This window comes from Melanaphis sacchari, unplaced genomic scaffold (assembly GCF_002803265.2).
Source record: "Melanaphis sacchari strain LSU unplaced genomic scaffold, SCAv2.0 Contig48_pilon_pilon, whole genome shotgun sequence".
Taxonomy (NCBI): domain Eukaryota; kingdom Metazoa; phylum Arthropoda; class Insecta; order Hemiptera; family Aphididae; genus Melanaphis; species Melanaphis sacchari.
This window is the reverse complement of record NW_020271327.1, coordinates 3,966,197-3,993,240: the sequence shown is the minus strand read 5'-3', so window position 1 is coordinate 3,993,240 and position 27,044 is coordinate 3,966,197. Positions and strand designations below refer to the sequence as shown.

General features: G+C 22.4%; 2 protein-coding genes across 2 annotated transcripts in view; one reads left to right on the top strand and one right to left on the bottom strand.

Moving 5' to 3' along the window:
• The window catches only part of LOC112598588, a 51,809-nt gene extending 26,782 nt beyond the window's left edge, over positions 1–25,027 (top strand). Inside the window, exons 2-3 of the mRNA XM_025345112.1 lie at positions 19,783–21,473; positions 24,938–25,027. Coding sequence (XP_025200897.1) covers positions 19,783–21,473; positions 24,938–25,027 — 1,781 coding nt within the window. The remainder of the gene's footprint in view (positions 1–19,782; positions 21,474–24,937) is intronic.
• The window catches only part of LOC112598504 (5-hydroxytryptamine receptor 1-like), a 207,959-nt gene that overhangs the window by 117,098 nt on the left and 63,817 nt on the right, over positions 1–27,044 (bottom strand). The window contains exon 2 of the mRNA XM_025344988.1: positions 19,511–19,552. The gene's annotated coding sequence lies outside the window, so the exon portion shown is untranslated. The remainder of the gene's footprint in view (positions 1–19,510; positions 19,553–27,044) is intronic.

Genomic DNA, 27,044 nt, shown 5'->3' with positions numbered 1-27,044 from the left:
TTAACAACCAAATTAAAATGCATCACACCGTATATGTGTAATAACTTTGTATTTTATTACTATGCTAGGTTTATTAAAGTGTATACCGTGCACATCCATTTGTATTCAAATATGACTTTTCTCTAAAGTTTTTAAAATTACAATTATTTAAATATTCAACATAAATACTTCCACATCATAATTTACATACGTATTATTATAAAACACTCATTGTAGACGGTTTTAATAGAATGTATTATTTAAATTAATTATTTATTAATAAATTTTCGAATATTATATATTATTTAAATTCTAAATTAGAAAATATCTAATTAACGTCAATTGATAATTTATTAATATTAATATATATAAGTATTTAATAATATTTTGAGCTAAGTCTCTAAACTCTTTTTTTATTATTCAAAATACACTAAAGATACATGTGAATAAGTAAATTATATAATAGTATTATATTAAATCTATGTTAATACATAAATATTAAAATGTATGATATATCTAAAACATATTACATTCTTACTAAAATGACAAATAAAATCTAATATGTATTGCTTATTTATTATGCTTGGTGTATTCAAATAAAAATGAAAAAAAAAAATTATTTATATATTATATATTGTATAGTTTTAAAATAATAAACTACAAACAAAAAAAAAAACCACATTTTTCAAACAGAATGTAATTACTTAAACTATAAAACTCAGCAACTAGGCTCTTTTTTTTTAATTATCATAATGACATATAGGTTGTACCACACGAGTCACATTATTCTATGTCAACCTCTAATGTTTTTATTCAATTTAAGTCATGAGAACAGGTAGACGAGATATATTCGATTGCAGTTTTACTCGTGATTGACGCTGTACAGTTTTATTATTATTATTATTAGTTAAAAACGTTTTTTTTTTCTATATACGTACCTACATAATATAAATTACACAACTTATATTATCTCATGCTATTACTGTTTATTTTATTTTAAACATTTAATTTTTTAATAAAACCGTTGTTTAATATAATTATTAGAAGACAATTTTACGATATCTAAACAAATGATCATGATGATTTAATATCATGTTATACAGTATTGTATAATAAATTATAAATGATGATTAAAACGTTAGTCCATAAATAAGCAAATAAGCTAGTACCTAAACCGAATAATCAATAAATAAATGAGATAAATAAATAATTGTTTAAAATTCTCAATTAATTAATAAAACAATTACATATAACACTATGACATACTTATCTAATATGAAATATAGTATGTAGGTATCAATAAATATTAATCATTTTATTATTTCATATTCAATCGGTTAAATATGATATTAAATAAGTATCGTGGTATATATACTAATATAATATTGTTTAGGATTATGTACTTAATATGCCATTAATTTCAATTTCATAATTTTATTATTGTACATCATAATTATTAAAAATATTCTTATTTTGTTTGGGTATCTAATCATGAAATTAATTAATCGACAGTTTTTAAACATTTTATAAACATAAAATTATAACACATAGACGAATTGTTCTCTCTCACTACAAAAATAAAAATATATTAGTAAAGAGCAAATCATTAAATAAAATGCAAAATACATATTTCATCGTGTTATAAAATAGGTAGTATTTAAAAACAATTTTTTTTTCAAAATTTTAAATAAGGAAAGACTAAGATTTCTAAAATCTGTATATATCATAGTCATACGACCAAATTAACGTCTACACTTACAATAATTGATTTCTGCAGTTGGAAAGCTTCATTTTTATCTAATTAAAATGTATGAATCACTAGTGAAACATTTTTATTATTTTTATTCTAAGCATAACAACGAATTTATTGATTTTATAATGGTAATTAATTTTATATGTTTGATACCACTATTATAAAATCAGCAAAAATATTTCATCTCATAAATTTGAGGGAGATTTTTAGTAAAAATTGAACCTAATTAATAATAATTTAGGTAATCAAGAGAAAAAAATTCCCAGAACTTGAATAAAAAACTAGTAAACTGGGAAAAACAAAAGAATATAGAAAATCTTAAATTTTAATAACAAGATAAACCTGAAATAAATTATATACTAGAGAAAGTTCTCCTATTTTTTTTTTTTTTTTTAATAATTTCAATACTATTTTAAAAACCATATTTTTTATTTATAGTGAACAGTAGTTATATGATCGTTTAGAAAAATATTTAAAATAAGGTACAAAATTAATGTATTTATAATTACTTTAATTTTTTATACAACCCAAACGGAAATGTAAATAATGAGGAATTAATATTGAAACGGATACATTTATTCCGTTCAAATATCGTTAAATATCGTTAAAATATCAATTGTTTTAATATCAATAAATTAAATAAAAATGTAAACAAATATATTAATTAATTTAAGTTTCATGATATCATATTTTATTTTTATATGATACTTAAAGTATTAGTATTTGTCATTTTTGTCTAGTGCATGTAATTTAAATTTAACAATTAATTACCATTTAATTGGTGCCAAATTACATAGCCAAGTAGTAGAAATAACAAAAAACAAAATAATAGTTTTCAAATTTATAAGCACAGAGTTACAGGTGGTACAAAAATAGAGAAGATCACAGCAAGTACGAATATTTGGCGCTGATATCAAGAGTGGTTTGAATTGCTGTATAATAATACTGAATACACTAAAACCTATAATATAATATAATTTAAATTTCATCTTTGATAAAATACAGGTAAAAAAAAGATTTCATCAAAATATAAGATGAATAATAAACAATGATACATACAATATTATCTCTATTAGAGAAGCTCAATAATAAATATATTTGTTATCAATTGAATAATTAACTGACTTGTAGATTACTTAAAACATAATTTAGTATATGATTATTTAAATCCTAATGAGGCCTCAACATTGCTTTCATTTATTGTATAGTACATTTTAAATTCATGTTCAATTACGTTGAAAAAAAAAAATAAAACAAACAAACAAAAAAAAAAAAAATGGAAACTTTACAATTAATCTAATATTATTATACTATTATTAATAACATCAACCCCTTCATTTTTTTATACAGTTGGCTCAGACACTTGAATGCAAATATACTATAATATGTTTATGATATATAAATAATAAATAACATTAAACAATTATTTTAAATAAAACAATAAACGTTTTGAATTTTAAAAGTAAAATAAATACCATATTACCTATTTAAAAAAATATATATTCATATTATTCCGACAATTGAAATATACATTTTGTTATGTCATTGAAATATGAATAAAAGCAAATTATACTAAGCACTGAGTAATTGTATGGATTAAATAAATTAATTTAATAGTCCAAACGTATTAAAACTAATTTTATTTAAATGTATTTATTTACTCATAGATTTTCATGCCACTAAAAATAACTAAAATAATCTTGAAAAAATATAGTTAGACGTAGAACCAATTATAAAAAAAACTTATTCCATGAAAATAACAAAATTTAAAAAATATTATTATTATTATTGTTTTTTAATTCAAATTTAAAAATATAAGTATGAGTCGTTATATTTTTAAAAGTTTAATAACTTCTGTTTTCTACAACAAGTAAATATGAAAATCATGATATCGAAATTACGTAAAACGTAGTATTTAATAAAAATACAACATTTCGTAAACACAATATTTATTTTGTATAGTTATAATATTGTTGAACTAATTACTTAATAATTATTAACTATATAATATTTATAGCTTTAATCTTTAATATCAATAATATATATAATTATTATTAATGTATGATATATTATAGGTATAATGATATAATATTCTGTAAAATAATTTTAATTCATCTTAAATTTTGTACCATGTAGATCATGTCGGTAGATTGATAAACTTAGTGGATCTACATAAACTATTTATTGGTCAAAAATATTATTAAATAACTTATAACAAATTAATAATTAATTAAAGAATAAAATGAATTATTCTAATATAGTTATAAAAGTTATATATATATATATAAAAAAAAAAATAATAATAGTATATATTTGACTTAAAATTTTGAATGTATTATTATTAGCAGAATACAATTCTATAAAATATATTAAAAAAATTGTGGTCAGAATTTTAGATAATGTATTAATTAAGCAGATATTTTTTTTTTTTTTTTTTTTTAATCAGCTTTTGTTAAGTACTAAACTACTAAACTTAATTTATCTAGATGAATTAATAATAAATAATTCAAACAAATTAATTGATTAACCATTGTTATCCCAATTATTAGTTTGGCTAATCAATTAAGAGTTGTTTAGATTATAAGTTTTTAATAAACATCAAAAAGATTTAATAGAGATTAACCATTTCTTAAGTTAGTTTTAAATCAGATATTTTTGAAAAAAATCTGAAGAATAAGTTAAATATAGTTATTTTATTGATGTATTATATTATATATGCAGTAATTAAAATCTAAGTAAAATGAGAAAATAATGAAGAATTTGTCTCTAAATTAGAAATAGTATATCAATAATTAAATTATAAATATTATAAACATTTTAAAATATTTTGTTTTTTGGAACAGTAATGTAGCTATATTGCCTATATGTTGTGCCGTACCTCAACACATTTTATTATGTCATAAAAATAAGTACTTTTGAAAGTGAGTATTTTGATAGTTAACTTTATGATAAATTATTTTTATTTTTTAAATTGGTTTTTTGATTCTTAAATTGTTAAAGTTGGAAAAAACTAACATATAACGTCGTGAATAAAGATTTCACAATGTGTTCAATATTTTGTTATGAAACATAAACAAAATCGAAATCTCTACGTTTCATTAAACAACCCGGTAATGCGTGCGCTCATGTCGGCAACTCTTTCCGTAAGTCGTCTAGTATTATTCCTCTTTGTCATATTCCCCCGTTACCCGAGGCCGCGTTCAAGATATACCTATATAATAATAATGTTGCTTTATTATAATACCCGTTATTCGGTGAATTCACACACTACCGACGGACTTCCGGGTTATTGTCGGTTACAGTTTGGTACGTGCGAAGTAATATGACTCGTGTCGGCTGCTAATAAATCACACCCAATCGGGGTAGATGTAATTAATGATATTATACGGTGCATGGCTTTCTAGAATTGTGTTTTCATTGTTAATAATAATTGTCGAATCAACCAGATTACAGCATCGGCCGAATCAATAAAGAAATGCTTTGGCAAAACGAATAGATCTCTGTCATACATAATTATAACCAAATCTATGCCGATTCTGACCGACTTAAAATTAAAGACATAACTTATTAAGGGTAATGGAAATCGTCAATTGACTGCGCGTGTTTAAATAAAAAAAAAAAAAATAAAAATACAATTATATGTGAATCATTCTTTTATTTTTAAATATTTATATAAAAAATATTAATTGTTATAAAATTTTAGTTTAAATGTTAATGAATAACCTTAGGGGCAGGAAATCAGAAAATTGAAACATTTTTACCTTGTATTTTATACTAATATTATATCCCCATAAGCCAGTATATTTTTTTTTTTTTTAGAAAAAAACATAATTTAAGTTATAAAAGTGTGAATTTGTGTTCGTTTTTCATATCAATCGTCAATAATGCTTTGATGATGCGTGTCTTATACAGTAATATAGCTTTCTAAAATTTTCGCCTAAATTAAAAATTAAATTTATTAATAGTTAAATTTGAATTTAATATTAACAAAACAGGTTTTTTTTATCAATTTTAGATTATTTGGACCGACAACTTTATTTAAATAAAATTAAATCTATGTATACCAATAAACCTAAGTATTCTGATTTTCTAATGAAAATAGTATATACAAATGATATTGAAATTAATATGTGAATAATGGATATATTTTGTATTTTTGGTTTTTGACTAGTATTGTAGGTATTTCTTTTAATATTCAATTTGAAATTAATTTTAGATTTCAGAATATCTAGTTTTACAATGTTTAGACGAATGAATCTACTTAATATACAATAATTTAGATGACGATGGGAGAATATAAAATGTTAACTATAAAATGGTTATACATCTCTTAAAAATAGGCATAGTAATTAAATTTATGTCGTCAATAATATCAATATTGTAGTAGCTAGTACAACATTATCGTAGTATAATAATAAGCCTACTACAACAGTGGTGAAAATCCGTGAACATAACATTATTTTAATAATAATATGTAATTATACAGAGATGATTGTGGTCGACCAAATCAAATAATAAATCGTTTGAAAGTCAATCTTAGCATCTTAACGTCGCGCAATCGATGTCCTTTCAATTCTGATTATTTAACATTATCTACAATAATATATAATATTATGCCCTTCGAAACGTTTTCTGTGTTTTATTGTATCGTATATTAACTATATATATTACTTAAAAACCATAATGTTAATGTAATTATTTGTTTACTAATTTGCTATTATTTTAATATTATATTCTAAAAATTGTTTTAGTTTAGTTCTTTAAAGTTTTAAAGCTGCCTTTTTAACGAAAAAATAAAATTATAATATAATATTATCATATCAGAATATTATACCTTGTTAGATATTGTATAAGAACTTCTATTAATTTATTTAATCCAATAAATATTCAACACATGGAAGAATTTTTTATAATATCCGTATAAACCACATTTGTTACAAGGCTATTATTATTATTACAAGGCATTATGTTATTAAATATGTTATTAAACGAATTCAATTGCTTTAATTTGACCCATGTTGTTAAAGTTTATTAAATCTACATAAATAGAAAATTAGATATTTGTGTTTCTCTAGTAATATGTGTGAATTTAACGTTTATTTTAGGCGTGTACAAACATTGACCTTCGCAAATGTTTCCGGTTTTTAATCATATTTAATTTAGCTTATGTGAACTTAATAAAAGTAGGAAACATTTTTTCGATAATTTTTACCAACTTTACACTTCTTTTTCATATTACAATGAGGAATTTAGAAAAAATGTATAGCATAAAAAAAACGTTTATTTTATAATAAATCGCTAAGTGTAAACTGAAAAGTTTTGATTAAAAATAGAATATGGTAAAATATCAATAAAAATATTTGTAACATTTTATTAGTTTTTAAAAAAGACATATTATTATTTTAAAATGATTAAAAATGTATAAATTATATACTCGACATTATAAAGCATAAAAAAATTTAATGTCAGTATCAAAATTATTTATTTTAAAACATATAATATTCATTTTTGATCATAATTCTACAGTGAATGATTTTAAATTAAATTCTATAATAACTACCTATAACTACCTATAACTACACCTATTGGTGAGATAAAATTATAAATAAGAGCATATAAAATGTTAGTTGGTACTTTACTAAAAACAATATATTCGTCTACTGTAAAATTATTTTTCAATCAATATAAACGAACATTAAAATATAACTTTTATAACATAGTATAATAATTTCAACAACAATATAATATAAATAAATGTTGCTGTACATTATACTGTAGTTGAATAATATTTGTACAACAATACTTCTATCCATATTGTTAACATATAACGGAATGAATGCTGGAACTGACAATAAGATAACAAATGACGTATTCATTGCATATGTGATAAAAGTAAATTCTGATTGATGATGTCAAGTGAAAATAATTTGATTTAGATTAATTTCATAGCGTGGAACAAGTCGTAAATTTCATCTACAACAAGTGGCGGAATACAATGTGTGTGTAACGTTTCTATAAAAAAATTATGAGTTAACAATTAAATTGTACTTAAGTACACAGTATATTATATTATTATAACTTAAGAATACCAAAATCGTTATTATAACAGGTATCTTTTTTTTTTTTTACTTGATTATGTATCAAAAAACAAAAACTTAAATATTGTTATACCAAAACCTAATGACACCTAACTAGTACCATCCAGGTACATTGTACCACAATGTTTAATTATTTTTTTTTTTCTGATCTCCTAACGAATTCCAATCAATAAAAACTATCATCTGTCTTCTAAAAATTAGTAAGAATAAAATTTATACTTGCTTTACATGACTTAGATTATTATCAAATATTCACAAAACGTGATCATCGATCATATATTAAAAATTAATTTTGTAGAAAAATAATTTTGATATCACAATTCACAACTGTGATTAGTTTCAAAAATAATATTTTATCCAGTCATCAAAGGTAATTTATTGAAAAACTAATGACTGGAGTACTTAAACGAAAAAAAATTATTTAGATTAAAAATATATATGACAAAAGTATTTACGTAAAATAAAACTTTTTTTTTATCCTGTCATAACTTACAAGTTATACACACTATTAACTCTAAAAACAAGAAAACTTTTATTTTTTTCAAACTTATTTTATATATATATATATGTGTGTGTGTGTGTGTGTACTTATATCTTTTTTCAAAATGTTTGTTAGTCGTTTTCGGACAAAAATTAATTTTTTATATTTTAATGTGATCCACTAATAAAGGAGTAAATAAATATATACATTAATTTTCAAATTTTCTTCAAAATCATATAAACTTAATCATTAAAAAAAGTTATAATTAACTATTTTTTAACTATTTCTATTTTTTAAAACGTTTTAATAATAAGCATAGATTTCATCCAAAAAAAAAAAAATCATATAAACATATTGTATTGTAAATAAAAAGTATATTACTTAAATATCCAATTTATTCAATCAAATTTAATATTATTTTTAAATTTATTCTAATGATCACTTATTTAGATAATTATGTTAAATAATAATAAAATCAAATAAACAATGAATATAAGAAAAATAAAAATATTTAAATAAAGAAATATACAAAATTTTATTAATAAATTTCACATTTAAGTTAATAACTTAAGTATACAACAGTGAATCAAATAAGTTTTTTTTTCCCGTGTCGATTATCTGCCATATTTATATTAGTTTTTAGCTTAAGTGGTGACTAAATCATTTCCTTTTTTTAGGGAAAAAAATATTAAAATAGTTGTTTATTCCGAAATACGCGGTGTTTAAAAAAAAAAGTCTATAAAAATAATCTATTAATTATACTGAATGCATCCATGTGGGCATAATATAGATATAAGGTATGTTGAACTTTCAAACTTGTTAAAATAAAATAAAGTTTAAGTATTCAAAAAGGTTACAGACAGCGAAGTTTATACATAGGCTTTTAGTGACACAAATTACACATTTAAATTCTTCAATTGTAGAGAACACATTTATAAAGCTACTTTGTGCGTGACAGAAATGTGCATTTTTTATTACTATTGTCTTATTTTAGAAGTAAATTAACACCTAAACATAAACATAATTTTTGTTACCCATCAATTTTATGTGAAATTACTCGATTATTAATTGATTTGAGTACAATCGAATTTACGGTGTGAATTATTATATTCCTTCTACGCTCATTGATTGCCATATTTACGAGAATGTGTTATTTTTTTTTGAATATAGGTATTAGTTTCGATGAGATTTTTCCAGGAGGAAGCTAGAATAGGTGTAATAGTTTATACTTTAGATATGATCGAAAACCTAGAACCTAGGCTTTATTACATAATTCTATACTTATGATACAATAACTTTTACAGATTTAAAGTTTTAATTAGTTGTTATCCCGCTGAGTACGCTATGAATTATTTTATTGAAGGATTACAATATTAAGTTCATAGCGTAAAATATAATACTTATACTTAATCTATTTTAACGAAAATATATACTAAATAATAAATTATTTATCAGTTTTAATTTAAACTAGAAAATAATATAATAACTGTTTTAATTGACTAGAACCATTGACATACATAATAATATAATGATTTATTTAATATAAAACTTATTGAAAAATATTTTTGTGGCCATTTGAAATATTCAAATTATTGTTGGAAAATTTTTTTAACAATTTATATTATTTTAAACACTAGATTATCTAAAACAAATTTTTTTTTGAGCATGAATAATAATATTATTTTTTCAAAGTTGATGAATACAATACAGAACACGAATTTAAAATCTGATAGTAATATACTGAAATACAAAATATTATAAAACAGTGAGTAAATATCAATGTTGAATTATATTTAAAAAAAAAAAAATACCTCCCACATACGTACGGTATCATAGGTTTATTTATTGCATATCCATATATAAAATGGTATACGTATGTGTATATACAATGGTGAAATTTGATACAAATATTTTTGTAGATCAAAAATAACATTTAAACCCGATCGTCCATCGATGTAAATAAAAATAGATGTTTAATGACACAGCATATTTGCTATGTGTAGTCGAGTACCTAGGGACAAAAGTATATTTTTTTTTCATCGAAAAGCTACACGTCTAAAATACGAGCTCTTGAATGTATAGTCATATACAGCTCCCATATAATATCGTTTTTCTTATTTTTCAATATATATTCCACACTTCGAACCGAAAAATACAATTACATTTTGGACCGATTCTTTTGCACGTTTATAATACAAATATTAAGCCACTTATTATAATATATACATTATACATATATATATATATATGCATATATTACCAATATATTTTGTGCAATAATAAAAAATATTTTAGACAGTTTTGTGAATGTTCGCAGCTAGGTGTTTGGACGTATATAAGTAATATAATATTATTTTACTTTGCTCAGTATAAGCATATCTGTAAAATAATTACAAATAACCAAATCACTGTCAAATGGTTTTTATTTTTTTTTCTTAGTATTATTTTTTTATAAATAATATAAATAATAATGTCTTCAGATTCTTATGCCAAAAAATTTGACACATTAGGTACCACATCTTGTGTTTAATTATTAATGTTAGCTTTTCCAAAAATGTAATTAATTATAAATACATATAGACACGATCGATGGCATTTTTATACTTTACAATAATGATAAAGATACACGTAGTGACTTAATACAATATGAATGTGAGTAACTTTTATATTAAATAAAAGCAGAAAAATATTTAGAGCTCATAAATTAAATTTAACTAGCGTGAAGGTGCTACCTATCATAATCTCTGGAAATTCGTGTTTGAAATGGTTCCCACTTCAGTCTTTATTTTATATCATCAATCCAAGATAATTAATGACGTAGTATGTCCCCTCTAATAGTGATTAATATGTTATGATAAATAAATGTTAACATTTTCATTATTTGGTCTCTACATTTTAATCTTGCTCTGCATATTTATTTTATAAATAAAACGTTATATTTAGAATAGATTATATTAATGTATAAATATGACATCTTATATTATATGAAATAAAAACTTCGTTATATATAAAAAAAAGTATGTAGTAATAAAATTATACATCATGGAAATTAAATTTATTTAAAAATCAAATAAATAAAGTAAAATTTGTTTGTATTATACATATTATGTTTAAACTAACACAATATACTTATAATTGTTCAAAGTAATCTGTTAATACTATAAAAAAGTAAAATAATTTGTAATTTTATCAATAAATTACAGATAATCACTGATCAAATATAAAATTTAAGCTTTTTAATTTAAATCTTAAAAAAAATTGAAAAATCAAAATAAATCATGAACTTGATAAAAATTAAAATAAATGTCATGTTATGTTTATATATAATATGTATGTATTGAATTCATTTTATCACAACATAAGCAACTTTCAAATAAAAAACTTAAATAATTTTTTTAAACTGTTATGACTTTTATACTTTATAAGTACCTTCAATATTTTAATAATAAAAAAATATGTACTGGTTTTACATTTACAGTATATTTTTATTTGATTATCTTTTTTCTATAAGCACTTATTTTGAAGTACTTAAAAACTTTCATGTATATCTTAAAGAAAAAATACGAGTAAATACAGTTTTGAAGTACTTTATTTAAATAAAATTAAAATCTTTATTTTTATAGTACGATACTTAATAATATTATTGTAAATACAAAATAAAAAAAGCCAATACAAGGGGGCTACAGCCCCCCTCCCCAAATAAAAAGATGTTATTAGGCTAAGCTGTTTTTATCTAATGCTTTTTTTTTTTATTATTATTATTTGGTAAGTCACCTATGTGTAAAAATCAGGGCTTGCATTTTGAAAAAAAAAATTAATTTTATAATATTTAGAATTAAGACGTTATTCAACTTTTGTGTTAAAAATTAAAATTTTTAATTTATTTTATAAATTATAATTATTAAATTATTGGAAATTAATTATTTAATTTAATGATATATTATATATAACGTTTTACGTTATGTTTTGTTTGATGATATTGTAAAAATTTATCAGCCCCCCCCTCACTCCCACCAACGTTAAACATATCTTGATTACGCCACTGCTAATGTTAGTATGCTATCATAATTTAAATATGGTTTTTTCTTTTTAAATTAAAAATATTTAACCTACCTGATGTTCAAAGTTTAATAATTTATGTTGAGATTACAACTAAAATACGTAATAATAATAATAACAATTTTCAACAAATGTGCTTAAAAAAATTTCAATTTATTTATATTTTTTTCAGAATCAAAATTTAGTTCACTTGTTTAGTTTAAATCTAACTAGAAATTAAAAAATAATAACAATAATACAGAAAAAATTGATTAACCGTCAGTCACTGGACCGGATTCTTAACTAAAATTAACAGAAATTTTACAATAAACGTATGCATATGGTTTTTATAAAGTGTGTATTTTCATATGCTATTCATCTGACACTTACTTATAGCTTATTAAGTGAAAATTATGTTCGTTTGCTTCACGTTTACAAAATTTATCGCGTAATAGTATGTATTATTTTTGTAGACTTGATAATCGTGGTGACATGTATTTTTGTTAGACACCGCAACGAAATTACTGTGCTCACCGTTTTTATTTTCTGACGATGGCGGATAACAGAGATCGAGTGAACTCGAGTTATTCGATTTTTTATTGTATTCTAGTTTTTTTGGTTTTAAATTGATTTTTTTTTTTTTTTTGTTTAATATCGAATAATATCGAAAACAAAAATTTGTATTTCTGCAATTTATATTTTAAAATAGAATTGTAAGTTGAGAAATATCGAAATCACTGCTCATATATGTGTTGTATCTTACAAACATAAATATTTAGTACATATTTGTTTATCAGAACCAATGTTTGTGTTATTAATTTAAATATTAGAGTAATTTAAGTAATATAAATATTAACGTAAGAACTCAAAATATCTTTCTTGTTTGTATACCATCAGTGTTTTAAAATGATTACATTTTGATGTGTGTATGAATATCAGCATTGAGCATTTTTAAATTGGAAGAAATAGGACCTTTCAATTATAAACCATTAAGGTTAATGATTTTTTTTCTGTTTTTGGTTACTAAAATGGTAATACATAGTAAGTTTCTTATTTATTCCATAAGCCTTGGATAGAAAGTTTGGAAGTTTGGTTGTGAGACGGAAATACCTTAAAGGCTCAATAAACCCCCCCCCCAAAAAAAAAGATTATTACTATTCTTCTAAACCTAAATAAAATATATTATCAAGGTAAAAGAAAAATTATGATAATTAATATATTTGTCAACCTTTCAACAGTTTTTTTTTATAATTTGTCATTTATAGTTTAAATTTTTTTTCTTACAATACTCAGTCCTGAAAATAAACGTTTTTTTTTTAGAAATATACATAAAAAGTAGACATTTTAAATGATTGCAATTTTATGAAAGTATTTATGATTTAAAATGATTATAACTATTTTTTTTTTTTTTATGTTTAATATAAGTCGATTAAACCTTATATTTAAGTTAACAATACAAAATTAGTTTTTCTAAACACAAATTGTACGATAATACAGGTGTGACTTATGTATGTTCATTATAGGTCTCTACTATACACACATTTTTACATTCATAGTAATAGAATATTAAAAAAAAAGTGTACAATTAACTGATTATTGCTGTTTTAAAATTAATAATAATATTCAACATCATTTTATAAAAAATTGTAAAACTTAGTTCAAATATTGAAAATAAAAACGTTCAAATAATAATAAGTAGGTATTTTTTTTTTATTTTTTTTATACAAGCATTTTCAATATTTATTTTATAATTAAGTATTTATATATTTAATTAATTAGAATATCAAGAAACCTATTATTACATTTACAGTTATAAAAATAATAGATTTACATTTAAATTTAAAACAAATTATATAATAATTTTCATAAAACAAGGCTTGTATTTTATTAATACATTGTTGCTTTGTTTTTATTTTTAATAAAGTGTATAATACAGTTTATAGAAATAAAGTATGACTATTCTTAGGAAAAAAATTTGTTTTATTTTTTAAACAGCTATTATATTAATTATAATTTCATATTTTGCATTATTTTTTTTTTTAAATATTGATTATATTTTGATCTTAATAGTTACATACAAATTGACTTCTTCATTTATGAAATTAAAAAAAAAACTGTCTGTTAAAATTTGTTTCAAAAATGAAAATAGAACCAATAAAGTAAAAATTTTTATATAACACTTAAAACGAATAAATGTTTAATGTTAAATTTTCTTTTCGTATTTTGGTTTAAAATATATTCTTTGTAATTTTTCTTTTAACAATATTAATGTTTTTTATGTTAATAAAATGACTTCTTTTTGTGTATTTTATTTATTTAAAATTTCTATTAATATATTAAGTGCGCTATATTTCTTCTGCACAATAGACACTGTAATTTTGATTAGATATTTAAAAAATTGAACAAAACCTTTTAAAACTGTTGGAAACTTTTATATCTAAAAATTTTAGTTGTACATGTAAAAATCATACATACAAACTAACTTTCAAACAATAATACGTTTCTGCACACGTTTAACATTTTTTTTTTTTTTTAATTTAACCAATGCATCTTTTTATTTTAGATCATACATGTTTACATCCATTTTGGCGTCTTACAAACATAAAAAAGTACCTAAATGAAACATAACATATTGTACTAGTATACTTTAATGAAAAGCAAAACAAACTATACGAATGTAGTATAAGATTTTTTCCTAAGAATTAATTTCCATTTCCATTTTTATTATCATAATCATTGTCTAAAGAACAAAATAAAATAAAAAACTGTTACAAATATACCTCTATACATATACATCAAAAAATTAGACTCCCGCAGACATGCCTTGATTTATCTTTGCTTTAGTTCAAGATCTTTGAAAATTCTTAAGTCTTCTTTTTCATTAGCTATCGTATACACGATGTGGCCAATTATTCTATTGTAACAGAACCAAAGATTATGACCACCCGTTACTTTTAGTCGTATCAAAAACAGTAATATCCTTAATGATTATAATTTTTTTCTTTAAACACAAAAAAAAAAAGATTTTCATTTACCGTGCCTTTTAACGTATTTCAAAATACTATTTTTTTTTTAACATTAAATATAATTTATTAATTAATGATTATAAACTCAATTTCATCCATTTTTTGTATAGTTATTAGTTAAAGACATATTCCATGATTAAACATCGGTTGTGAATGAATATATTATCCGTCATATCCCTAACAGATACAATAATAATAAGAGAACTGTTTGAATATTTTATGATACGATGAATATAAATGAAAAATACTTTTAGAAATAATAGGCTGGAAACACCTGCAAAAAGGATAACAGATACCGAGAGAATGGATTATTGGTGAGCACAACTGATCTCTGTATAACAATAACGATGTACGGCTTAGAATTGTTAGGACACTTTTGCTAGACATAAAGCTACGAAAACCATACTTAGTATGAGTGACCATTAAATTTCATCACCTCTGAATATCTATTTAATATACGTAATATCCGTATTTATTTATTTATTTATTTATTTATATATTCTCGTATATGTTAGAAATTATAATATATATATAAATATAATTTATTACATTCTTTTACCACGATTTCTGGTTTGAATTCACTGTCATTCATATAAAAAAATACATATAAATAATATAAACTCCATTTTACTTCCGTGCTTTGCTAAGCCCCCAAAAGCCAATGTACTTTACTAGATTTTTAGATAGTATAATTATTTTATAAATAAACAAAATTTAATTTAAAATACGATTTTTATTGTAAACTGATTTTGTCATGTAAAATAAATAACTGTATTTATATGTAATTCTTAAATAATTTGTTTTTATTTGAATAATTATCCAATTTTCGAATTTTTTTTTTTTTTAAATACACATATTATTTGATATTAAATTAACATATATCTTTATACCAAAAAATTTAGCGTAGAATTAAAAACATTTTATAGTAAATTACATATTAAACTTGCTAGTTCAATTTATTGTTAATGACATTAAGATATATGCATCTTTTCGAATAATCATAATCAGAGTTCGGATTAGGAGGCAAAAGCATTTTTTTAATAATTATAATAGAAAAATAACTTTTGCATAAATATGTGTTTCGTTTAATATCTAAGACAGTAGATGTATTTTTTGTTTTTGTCTTTTTTGCATATAAATGTCTTTTTTTACTTTTAAATGCATTTTTGTTTTTTTTTTTTTTTTTTGTCTACGGTACAATCGATGAACTGTGAAGACAGTGTATTTTCGATGTTATATTTAAAATTATTTAAAATAGATTAACAATTAGAATGGAGAAACAACAAGTGATACTGATTTAATAAGTAGTTATCTTAATTTAAATAATTATTTATATGTAAAATACACCCTAATAACTTTGATGGACGTAGAAAAATCATTTTCTATATGTACAAAAATATTATGAGCCTAATACGTCAACGTTTTACTGAAGATAGCTTATCTAAGTACATGGTAATGAATATTTTTTTAATACCAACTAGTTAGTATATTAGATTTTGTTGCATATTTTTAATTGCTTTTTTATATAAATTAAATGCCTTTTTTCAAATATTAAATGCTTTTTTTATTTATTATATTGCCTTTAAATCTGAACTCTGATCATAATATATGCATAAATCATATATTTGTACTTAAATCAAAATAAATAAAATGAATTTCAAACGATTCTAATTTTCTCTTTAGAATTTAGATTTTTGTATCATAATGATATTATATAAATTTAATACAAGAGACTGAATACGTAAAATTTTTACTTTCGATCCTCGCCGCAATTAATTTTTATGGAATACACGTGAGTTCAATAATTTAAACAACAATGCTTTAGCCAGTTTATCGCAATAGTAATTTTTTTTTTTTCACGTCATACTCATTACTAATTTGTATATTTTTATTTAAAGAACAGTAGTTTACGTAATTCATTTTAATGTTACTATTTACCAGATATACTTAATAAAAAATAAATTTAAAGAACCCCCATGGTTATAGTAACTAAAATTATTTTAATTTTTTTTTTTTTTTAATAACGTTAATAAAGTTTCCCTTACTTAATGTCTAAACGTAGTGTCCACTCAATATCATACATTTCTTATAATTGGGAATAAAGTATATCAATATACATATTTATATATAATACAAACTAGTAATTAATTATAATTATAATATAATCAGTGGCATATTTTCAATTTTTTCTTTGGGGGGGGGGGGGGTCGAGACCCGGAAATCCCTCCCCCGTAAATATGCCACTGAATATAATAGTTATCTTAAAAAAATAATAATTAGTATAAGTTTCTTTATAAAATAAAATGTAGCAACGGATAATATATATATATATATTAAAATATTCCAATTAAAAAAATATATGTATATGATTAACAACGCATATTTTCAGTATTGAATTTAGTATTTTATAACAGTTAATTTTATTAAAAAATATGAAAATATCGTTTTTTTCTTATGATTTAATTGTTATATACACGATGTACTATAATATAAAAACGTTAAACTACCTAAATAATAAGCCTAAAGAAACCTTGGTAATCATAATATATAAGTTTACATATTTTTATGAATTCGTATACATTTCAAATTTTACAGTTGTTTGAAAGTTTAATAATAAGTGACTTTCATCATCATACAAATTTTGTAAATAGTAAGTTTATTTAAAATGTTTACTCAAGGGATTTTTTTTTTATTACTATTATACTCTTTTTTTATCCACAATACATACTAATGTGTGACTTTTTCACCAAAGGGACACTGTAATTTCAATGTGCAAACTACATATTTAAAATAATACCCAATTAAAAAAAATAATAAAAATAATACAATTGATCTAAACCTTTATGTATTTTATAGGTAACTTCAAAGAAATAAAAACCTCTAGATAATAAAAAAAAAATTTTAATTGAACAAATAAATATTCAAGTACCTATTTAATTTGACGAAAAACCAAAATAAAAAAAAGCGAAATTTACTATAGCTGAAGTACGATTTGTCATTGAGTAGATCAGTGTAATAGATGTGTTAAATTTAAATTCAACAAAAATTAACTTAATTTGAAAAACTGTAGCAATCGAAGCAGTAGTCAACCTCTATTTTTCAGAATATATTTTATAATTTATTTTTATTACTTTAAATAATATATAAGAAAGCTTAAACTCATTTTTGCAAAACCATTCCATAATATATTATGTAATAATTATTATAATACAATATCATATAATTTTTCTTTAACTACATTTTATAAATATCGTAGAATAATGTGTAGAAAGATCATATTATAAATAACTTAGAATTAAATTAAATATTTTGGAAAATACAATTTATGTCTTTAGAATATATTAATGATAAGATTTTTTAATTTTTGAAATTAATATTTTCTAAATTCAGCAAAACAACAAAAATCATCATTTTCTGTTTGTATATCCAATTTTAAATCTTTTCTACATTTAAATTTTTCTACGAAAAGTATATGAGAAACCTTGTATTAAATTTCAATGGTTTTTTTTTTTTATTTAACCTAAATTTAAAAAAAAAATAAATATTTTTTTATCGTAAAATGAGTTGAACCATATTCAAAACGCTAGAAATTATTTCGTAAATATTTATTGATAATATAATCTACTGTAAATTACAATAAAATCTATTTTCTTAAATATTGTTCGTATCTATACCCTTATTTCCGTAATTTTATTTTTAGTTTTTTCTAATTGTTCGAAAAGTACTTAAAATGTATTACTTTTAACCTTCTGAGCTACTAACTATATCCAATTTTCGATTAAGAACCACCTTCTAAGTTGAAAATTGGAACATTTTTTCTGCTTTAAAGGTAGTGATAGTACAAACACACACAAAATTACTAACATTATTGTTAAACCAATTAATTCATCGCATCGTTCAAAATTTAAAATAACATAATATTACCACTATTAATATATTTTATTGAAATCGAAAAATACAGCAAATTGTGCTTGAAAGTTATCTGACTTAAATGTATATTTTGGACCATCACGTGAACTATATATTATACTTATAGTATTTTTGACAAACGCATATTATTTTTAAAATTAACTTTATAAAAATTGTATACTATATCTTTGTCACTACTAAATTAAAAAAAAATAATTAAAATTACCTGTTACACGTCTGTTTCAATGAATTTTCCATACATTTTGATCTGAAAACACATTTATAAATATGTATATTAATTAACATTTAATATAAATAAAATGGAATACACAATTTAAATAATAAAAATGTTATATAAATTTGTATTAATATAATACTTATTTATTGTATTATCTAATATCTATTTTAAGATAATATTGTGAAGTGCTGGGTATGTCAAGACGTACTCGTATATAATATAATTATTATGTTGGTTCAACTTGACACAATATAAATTAGTATCTCATACCTTATCAAAGACGTTCAGCCAAGAAAACGGTATTCCACAAGGATCATCTCTGGCAGTTACACTTTTTCTCTTGGCCATCAATGACATAGTTGAAACAATAAAAGCCCCCGTAAAATCTAATTTATTCGCTGACGACTTCAACATATTTTGCAGAAGCAATAACCTAAAAACTGTCCAAGAGTTTCTACAAACAAGTGCTAACAGCCTAACTGATTGGTCGAAAAAAACTGGCTTCTCATTCTCTAACCTCAAATCAAAAAGTATTATCTTTACAAAACAAAAAAAAATAAAAGTTCTCAATATAACATTAGATAACCTAGTTATACCTCATCATAATAAAATTAAAATTCTAGGAATAACTTTCGACTCCAAACTAAATTGGCTACCCCATCTAAAAAACATCCGCGACTCAATATCTCAAAAACTAAATATAATTAAAATAATTGCTCACACATCATGGGGTGGTGACAGCTCATCTCTTTTAATGATTTATAAAGCTTTAATTCGATCCAAAACAGACTATGGTTCTATACTATTAAAAAATGCCAAAACCAACCACTTAAACATGATACAAACTAAACTAAATACTGCTATAAGATTATCAATCGGGGGATTCAAATCCAGCCCAATTGAGAGTATTAGAAACATTGCTAATGAAATTTCACCTAACCTTAGAAGAGAAAAACTACTTTTACTATATTGTGCCAGAACTAAAAGAAACATAAATAACCCAGCCATCAAAGTAATAAATACATATATACAAGAAGCCGAAAAAGAAAACATAAAAATAAGCAATATTTTAGAAAGAAAACCATATAATTTCCCCCCATGGAACACAACATTCAATGTTAACCTCTCTCTTACTGAATTTAAAAAAGAAAACACAATGCCTTTCATATATAAAAACATGCTCAAAAACATACTACAAGAGCATCCAAACAGCGTGCACATATATACTGATGCATCCAAAACAAACGATGGAGTTGGGCTTGCAATGATAATAAACAATCAAAAAATAACATACAAACTTCCACCTCAAGCATCTATATTCACAGCAGAAGCGATGGCAATATACAAAGCCGTAAAATATCTCCACACAGAATATGCTAACCACCAAACAAAATTTATAATACTTAGCGACTCACTCAGCAACTTAATCGCCATCACAAATACACGTAACCAACCTGATATCACAAAGCTCATCCAAGAAGAAGCCTTCCTAGCAGAAAAAAAAAATAAACACATCCATTTTGTATGGATTCCGGGACACATAGGTATTCCCGGAAATGAAATGGCTGACCAAGAAGCTCACAATGCAATCGTCTCTACATCAACTGTAACCATAAATTCCATCACATTCTCAGACGCAAAGAACGAAATTAACCTACACTCAAATAATAAATGGTACTCTCACTGGCAAAAACTTAACACAAAACTCAACAAAATAAAAAATAATATAAACCTATGGAAAAATCCCGACCTCAATAGAAAAGAAGAAACCATAATAAACCGCCTCCGAATTGGACACACACACTTAACACACAGCCACTTGATGAGTAAAGATGATCCTCCACTATGCGACTCATGCAGCGTTCCTTTAACCGTCAACCACATCATCACCGAATGTCACAAATACAACCAATATCGAAACCAATTCCACATCTCCGAACAAATCTGTCAAGCACTTGGACCAAACCCACAGGACATTAAAAACTTAATTTTATTTTTAAAAAAAACTGAATTGTATAATTTAATTTAATGTAAAAATGTAAATACTTAAAATACCAACAATGTAATCAAAAAAATTCTTGTACTAATGGCCTAGCTGTCGATGTGTTTTAGATCAATAAAAAAAAAAAAAAAAAAACAATATAAATTCTAGATAACCAAATGTACTTATAAATATGTACATATTTATAAACATATATTTTTGAAATAAGAAAAAAAGTACAATAATTCATAAGGCGATAACAGTTATGTAGGAAACATCGATGTTCTAATATTAAAAAAGTATAGAAAGTAACTTTTATTAAAAATAATTTAAGTTCTGGAGTTTATAGCATACCTTCATACTATTTCCAATAAAACGATTATGTTTCATACATGTAGTTAAATTATAACATACATTTTCAAAAACATTATAAATAATATTAAATGATATTTTATACGAGTATAAAACAGGTACAGAAAAAATCATAATAAATAATATTTTTTTTTTTCACTCACTAAAAAAGTATTTTATTTTAAAAATGTTTATTGTATAAATTAAAATATTTATTTTTTTATCTGTAATGATAAATTTTCATGTTATTTACACGTTATTATAATCCTTTTGAAATATTATTAATTACATGTTATTTATTGAACTACCAAATGTATCTTCATTATCGTCAGTTTTCATCATCGTCAACATAAATATTTTAGAACCAATGAATAAATAAATTACATATAAAATCTTTTTCTTCTAAATATACTTGAAAAATGAAATACGAGTACATAGTGATAGCGCTGATTTTTTTATAAAATAATACTTATAAATTCATAGATAAAATATTATTTATACTTATAACTTATTCATTAGATCACGCAGTTCGTAAAAAAACACCAAAATTATGACAAATTATTAAGGTTTATCGGTGATTAACATTTTCTGTCGCAACAAATAAAGAAACTCCGTTTTTATACCAACAACGGTGCATGAAAAGAAGATAATACAAACTATAAAATACCTTAACTCGATTTTGAATATTTGGTGACAAAGTACAACGGAGAAGTCATACACCAAAGTATTGTTTTTGACCTGAGAAAACAACAATGCAATTTACGGTTATAATTTATAAGAGCAGTACGATGCCATTTTAAATGAACATCAAATGAATGAAGTCTATTGTATTCGTCAAATATCATCGTTAAATTTATTATCAGTGTGTATGTCACATTTGCCGGTGTTAGTCGCGAGTTGTGCTCGTCTATTAATTATCATCGTGTACAAAATTGTTCGTTTTATTATGTTAGTTAAATTTGAATATTTTTTTTCTACTATGAATAAATGTAGATATAATAGAAAAAAAAGAAAATTTAATAAATATCAAGAAAAATACATTTCTGAACAGACCTAAACGTAATAATCCGGAATTTTATAATTTAATTCTGAAACAAAACCAAATCATCGTAAATATGAAGAAAGTTACTTGAATAATTATAGTTTACGCATACGGTAGTGAGGAATTAAGAACGTCCACATAGTGTTATTTGTTCTAAAGTGATGGCTATTGAAAGCATGCTTCCTAATAAAATAAAAGGCCATTTGGAAATAGTAAATGGAACTTTCATGAATAAGCAACGTACCAACGTATTATGAGTTAAAATTAAAAGTAACGCGTGAGCAAAATCAATCTTTTCTAACTATACTATGATCCCTTCTAAGGCTTTGCTTTCATCTTACAAAGTAGTTTATTAAGTCACTGAATGTAAAAAGCCACACACTATCGCAGAACAACTCATTTCACCAACAGCAAAAGATATGGTTTCAATTGATTTCGGGAAGGCTACTGCCAAGCAATTAACGACTAGATTTTTTACATTAACTGCAATTAAAACAAAACATCGGTCAACCAAGATTTGAACATATTTTGAAACATAAACAAGCTTATCCATCTCACTAAATAACTTTTTTATTCATTTGTATTTATTAAGCATAAAATATTTAATTTGATTTTTCTGTATTACCTATTTATTTGTAAATTGTTTTATATGGCCGTGTAATAAATATCAATACACTATACCTATAATAATTTACATATATAATACAACCATTGCTTTTTTTTTATTATTATTACTAATTTAGGAACCGTCAAAATATTGTAAAGACACAAAATAATAGTGGAATGAAAAGTTTCAATACTCCTGGAATAGACTAAAGACTGTTATCTCAGATAATCCAAGTCCCAAGTCGTAGTAATTTCATCATCACTACTATTCCGCCAAAATTCGTAAAACACGAAATATCTTTATATATCTCAAAAGCTGTCGTCTAAAGTTAATATAATAAGACAAATGTTGTGTGAGTGTAAAACAGACATTCCACAACCTAACAATCAAAGGAAAAATATAATAATTTATCACGGATAAAAAACTATGATTATTCAATAAGGTATAGTATATTAAACGTTTTAAATATACTTAATAATATTTAAATAAATACAATACTTATTATACTAACAAGAGCTATTTGATTTTATGGTAAATAACAAAATTCAATATCATTATTTTACTGATAAAAAATCATGAGATAATTTGTACTATAACTGGTTTTATTAAGACTTAGTGGATCACATATAACTAGCATGTATATGCTAATACATCTTAAGTCATTTGAAATCGCCATGTTAACAAATTTTAAAAACCTTAAAATCAGCAAAACTTATTTTAAGCACTAACCTTGAATTGGGCAATATTTTAATTAAAATTTGAAAAAAATACATTATGATATTATGTACTATATTATAACTTATCTTGTTTCTAAACCTATTCTTCGATGCATCTATTTAGTGAAAACGTTCTTCTTGAAAAGATTTAACATAAGAATAATAATTATTCGAGGATTTATTAGTTGTCGCATACGTTATCAATCCCAATCATTAATATTTTTGTTGCGTGATCTAGTCTTTTTTTTTTTTTATTTAGTATAATTTATTTTATTTGTTTGTGAGCTCTTATATTTTTATACCTATTATATGAAAATAAATGTTTAAAATGTCATTCAGTATTTTAATAACTTCTAGCCACTAACTACAAAGGAGATAGTGTTGAGATATTTTACTTTAAACCAAAATTATTTCTCTTCTTTATTTTTATCAACTTTCTTTATTCCTTTTCAACTACAAGCTAAGTGTTACCATTGGGTGATGTCTTAATCGAATAATCTCATGTTTTTTTTTTTTTTTTATAATATATTTTTATAGTTTATTTATTACGATATTATGTACAGATAGTTTAGTTTTCTTAACAATTTATGTATAAAAGTGTTTTATAATGACCATAGTAACAAAACAAAACAGATATATATGTATATATATAAATAGTTTAAATTATAAAAAAAAAAATAACATTTATGAAGATTGAAATATAAAAAAAACATTTCAGATAAACATCTTAGAAGGGTCGTCAAAATTGGTAGTTGGTATTGTTGGTAAGCGTAGTGAACAAGTGGTGAAACCTTCTAGTATTTTATGATATATTATGATTAAGTGAAAAAAAATTAGTATAATGTAGTCTTACATAAAATTCATGGTTAAAAACCTAACCAAAGGATTTCTAATTATTTGTATAAGTATAAAATATTTTATTTGAATTATGTTCTCTGAAAAAAGTCATTATAAAAATGGAACACTTAAAAATATCTATGGTTACTAATGCTTTATGTTTATTATGTTTAAATTTTAAGTAGTTTATGCATAGGTATATAATTTATATTTGGTGAATTGTCGTATCGTATTCAGCAATGCATTAACATAATTCTTATGTTAAATTAGGTTTATCTTCAAAAATCAAATTAAATTAAAAATCTCAAGCATTAGAGTTAAAAATATTATAATCATTGTAATAATATGACACTAAGTTTTTTCAACAATAAAAGACACACTCTTGCAATTATTAAGCTCGCGGGTGTAGCCACTTCCATTTTAATAGGAGCATAATATAATATTTATGTCTGGATATAATATTTGAAGTACCAACCTCAACAAATACATACATATTGTACAACAGAAGGTAACTTAAATTACTTACCGCAATAATTAAATAATGAAAAATTAAAATATTTGAAAGATTAGTAAAGGAAAAAAAATGGGTTTATTTTTGCTTTATTTGTTATTACTTATTACCATGTACTATAAGAGAAAATAAATTATGAAGATTAATTCCGTATGGTAACATTTTTGAGTGATTGAAAATCAATACTTGACGTAACAGCTTGGATACATAGCTATCGATTTTAATTTTTGTATAACATCATTATAGATATATACATAATAAATACAATCCTCTCTAATATTATAACACTCATCGGCAGTCAATCAGAAACTGATTTATGACTTTTTATAGGAATCAGGTTTATTAGACTTTAAAATCATTTAATGAATTAAAACATTTTACTTTAACTGATTAGAAAGATAATTGTCATAACTTACTACATTTTTTCATAAATGTAATTGTAAATTGAAGTGGACTTTATTTCATGAAACTTTTTTTTTTAAATTAAAATATTTGTTTTTAATCAATTAGATAAAGTTATAGTATCATATAATATATTATATTACGATAAAATAACTTAATAAAAAAATAATTATTATTATAGTAAATAATTAAAATATTAATCGAAGAGTTTCAATACTATTTTAAGAATAAAAATATAAGGTTTTTATAGAATAAAATCAAATATTATAAAAAAATATTTAAGTATATCATATCTAAATTTTATTTTAAAAACATTTAATATAATCTTACTTTGAAAAAAATGTATTTTAATGGGATTTTTTAATCAAAGTTATGACAAGTATATTAAATAAAATAAAATTTAATTTATTAAAAATTATAACAATTAAAAATAAAACAATTATGGTGAAAAATTTTAAATGTTTTTCTTTTTACATACTTTATTTAATAATAATGTGTATATCATAACTACAATACAAAACATAGAATGCACATAAATAATTTTTCTAAAACAAATACTATAGTAAAATGTTATTAAAATAAATAATTAACAATAATTAATAATAATATTATGATGATCAAACGATTATAATGATAACTATTAACAATTTTATAAAGTAAACTGAACGCTTATCTTATTTGATACTATATTTAATATACTTATATTAATCAATTCCAATAAATGTGAATTCGTGGTATAATACATTATAATATAAATTATACACTTATATACATGATAAAATGTAAATATGGTATACTGAAAATGGTTTCAATGCATTCTATAAGCGTATCATTTAATTTTAGTAAGTACTTACACTCTTGTATTAGGAAAAATTAATATTAGACAATAAAGTTATGAATAAATATTAAATTTAAAAATATAATATAATTAAAAAAAAATCCTTTAATTTAATATATTAATACATATTACTCATATAACCGTTCTTTAATATTCAAGTTTAAAAGTAAATATAATATTTAATTAGTTGTCAAAATAAAATAAATTACTTAAAACTTGTAATTTACTATAGAAAAT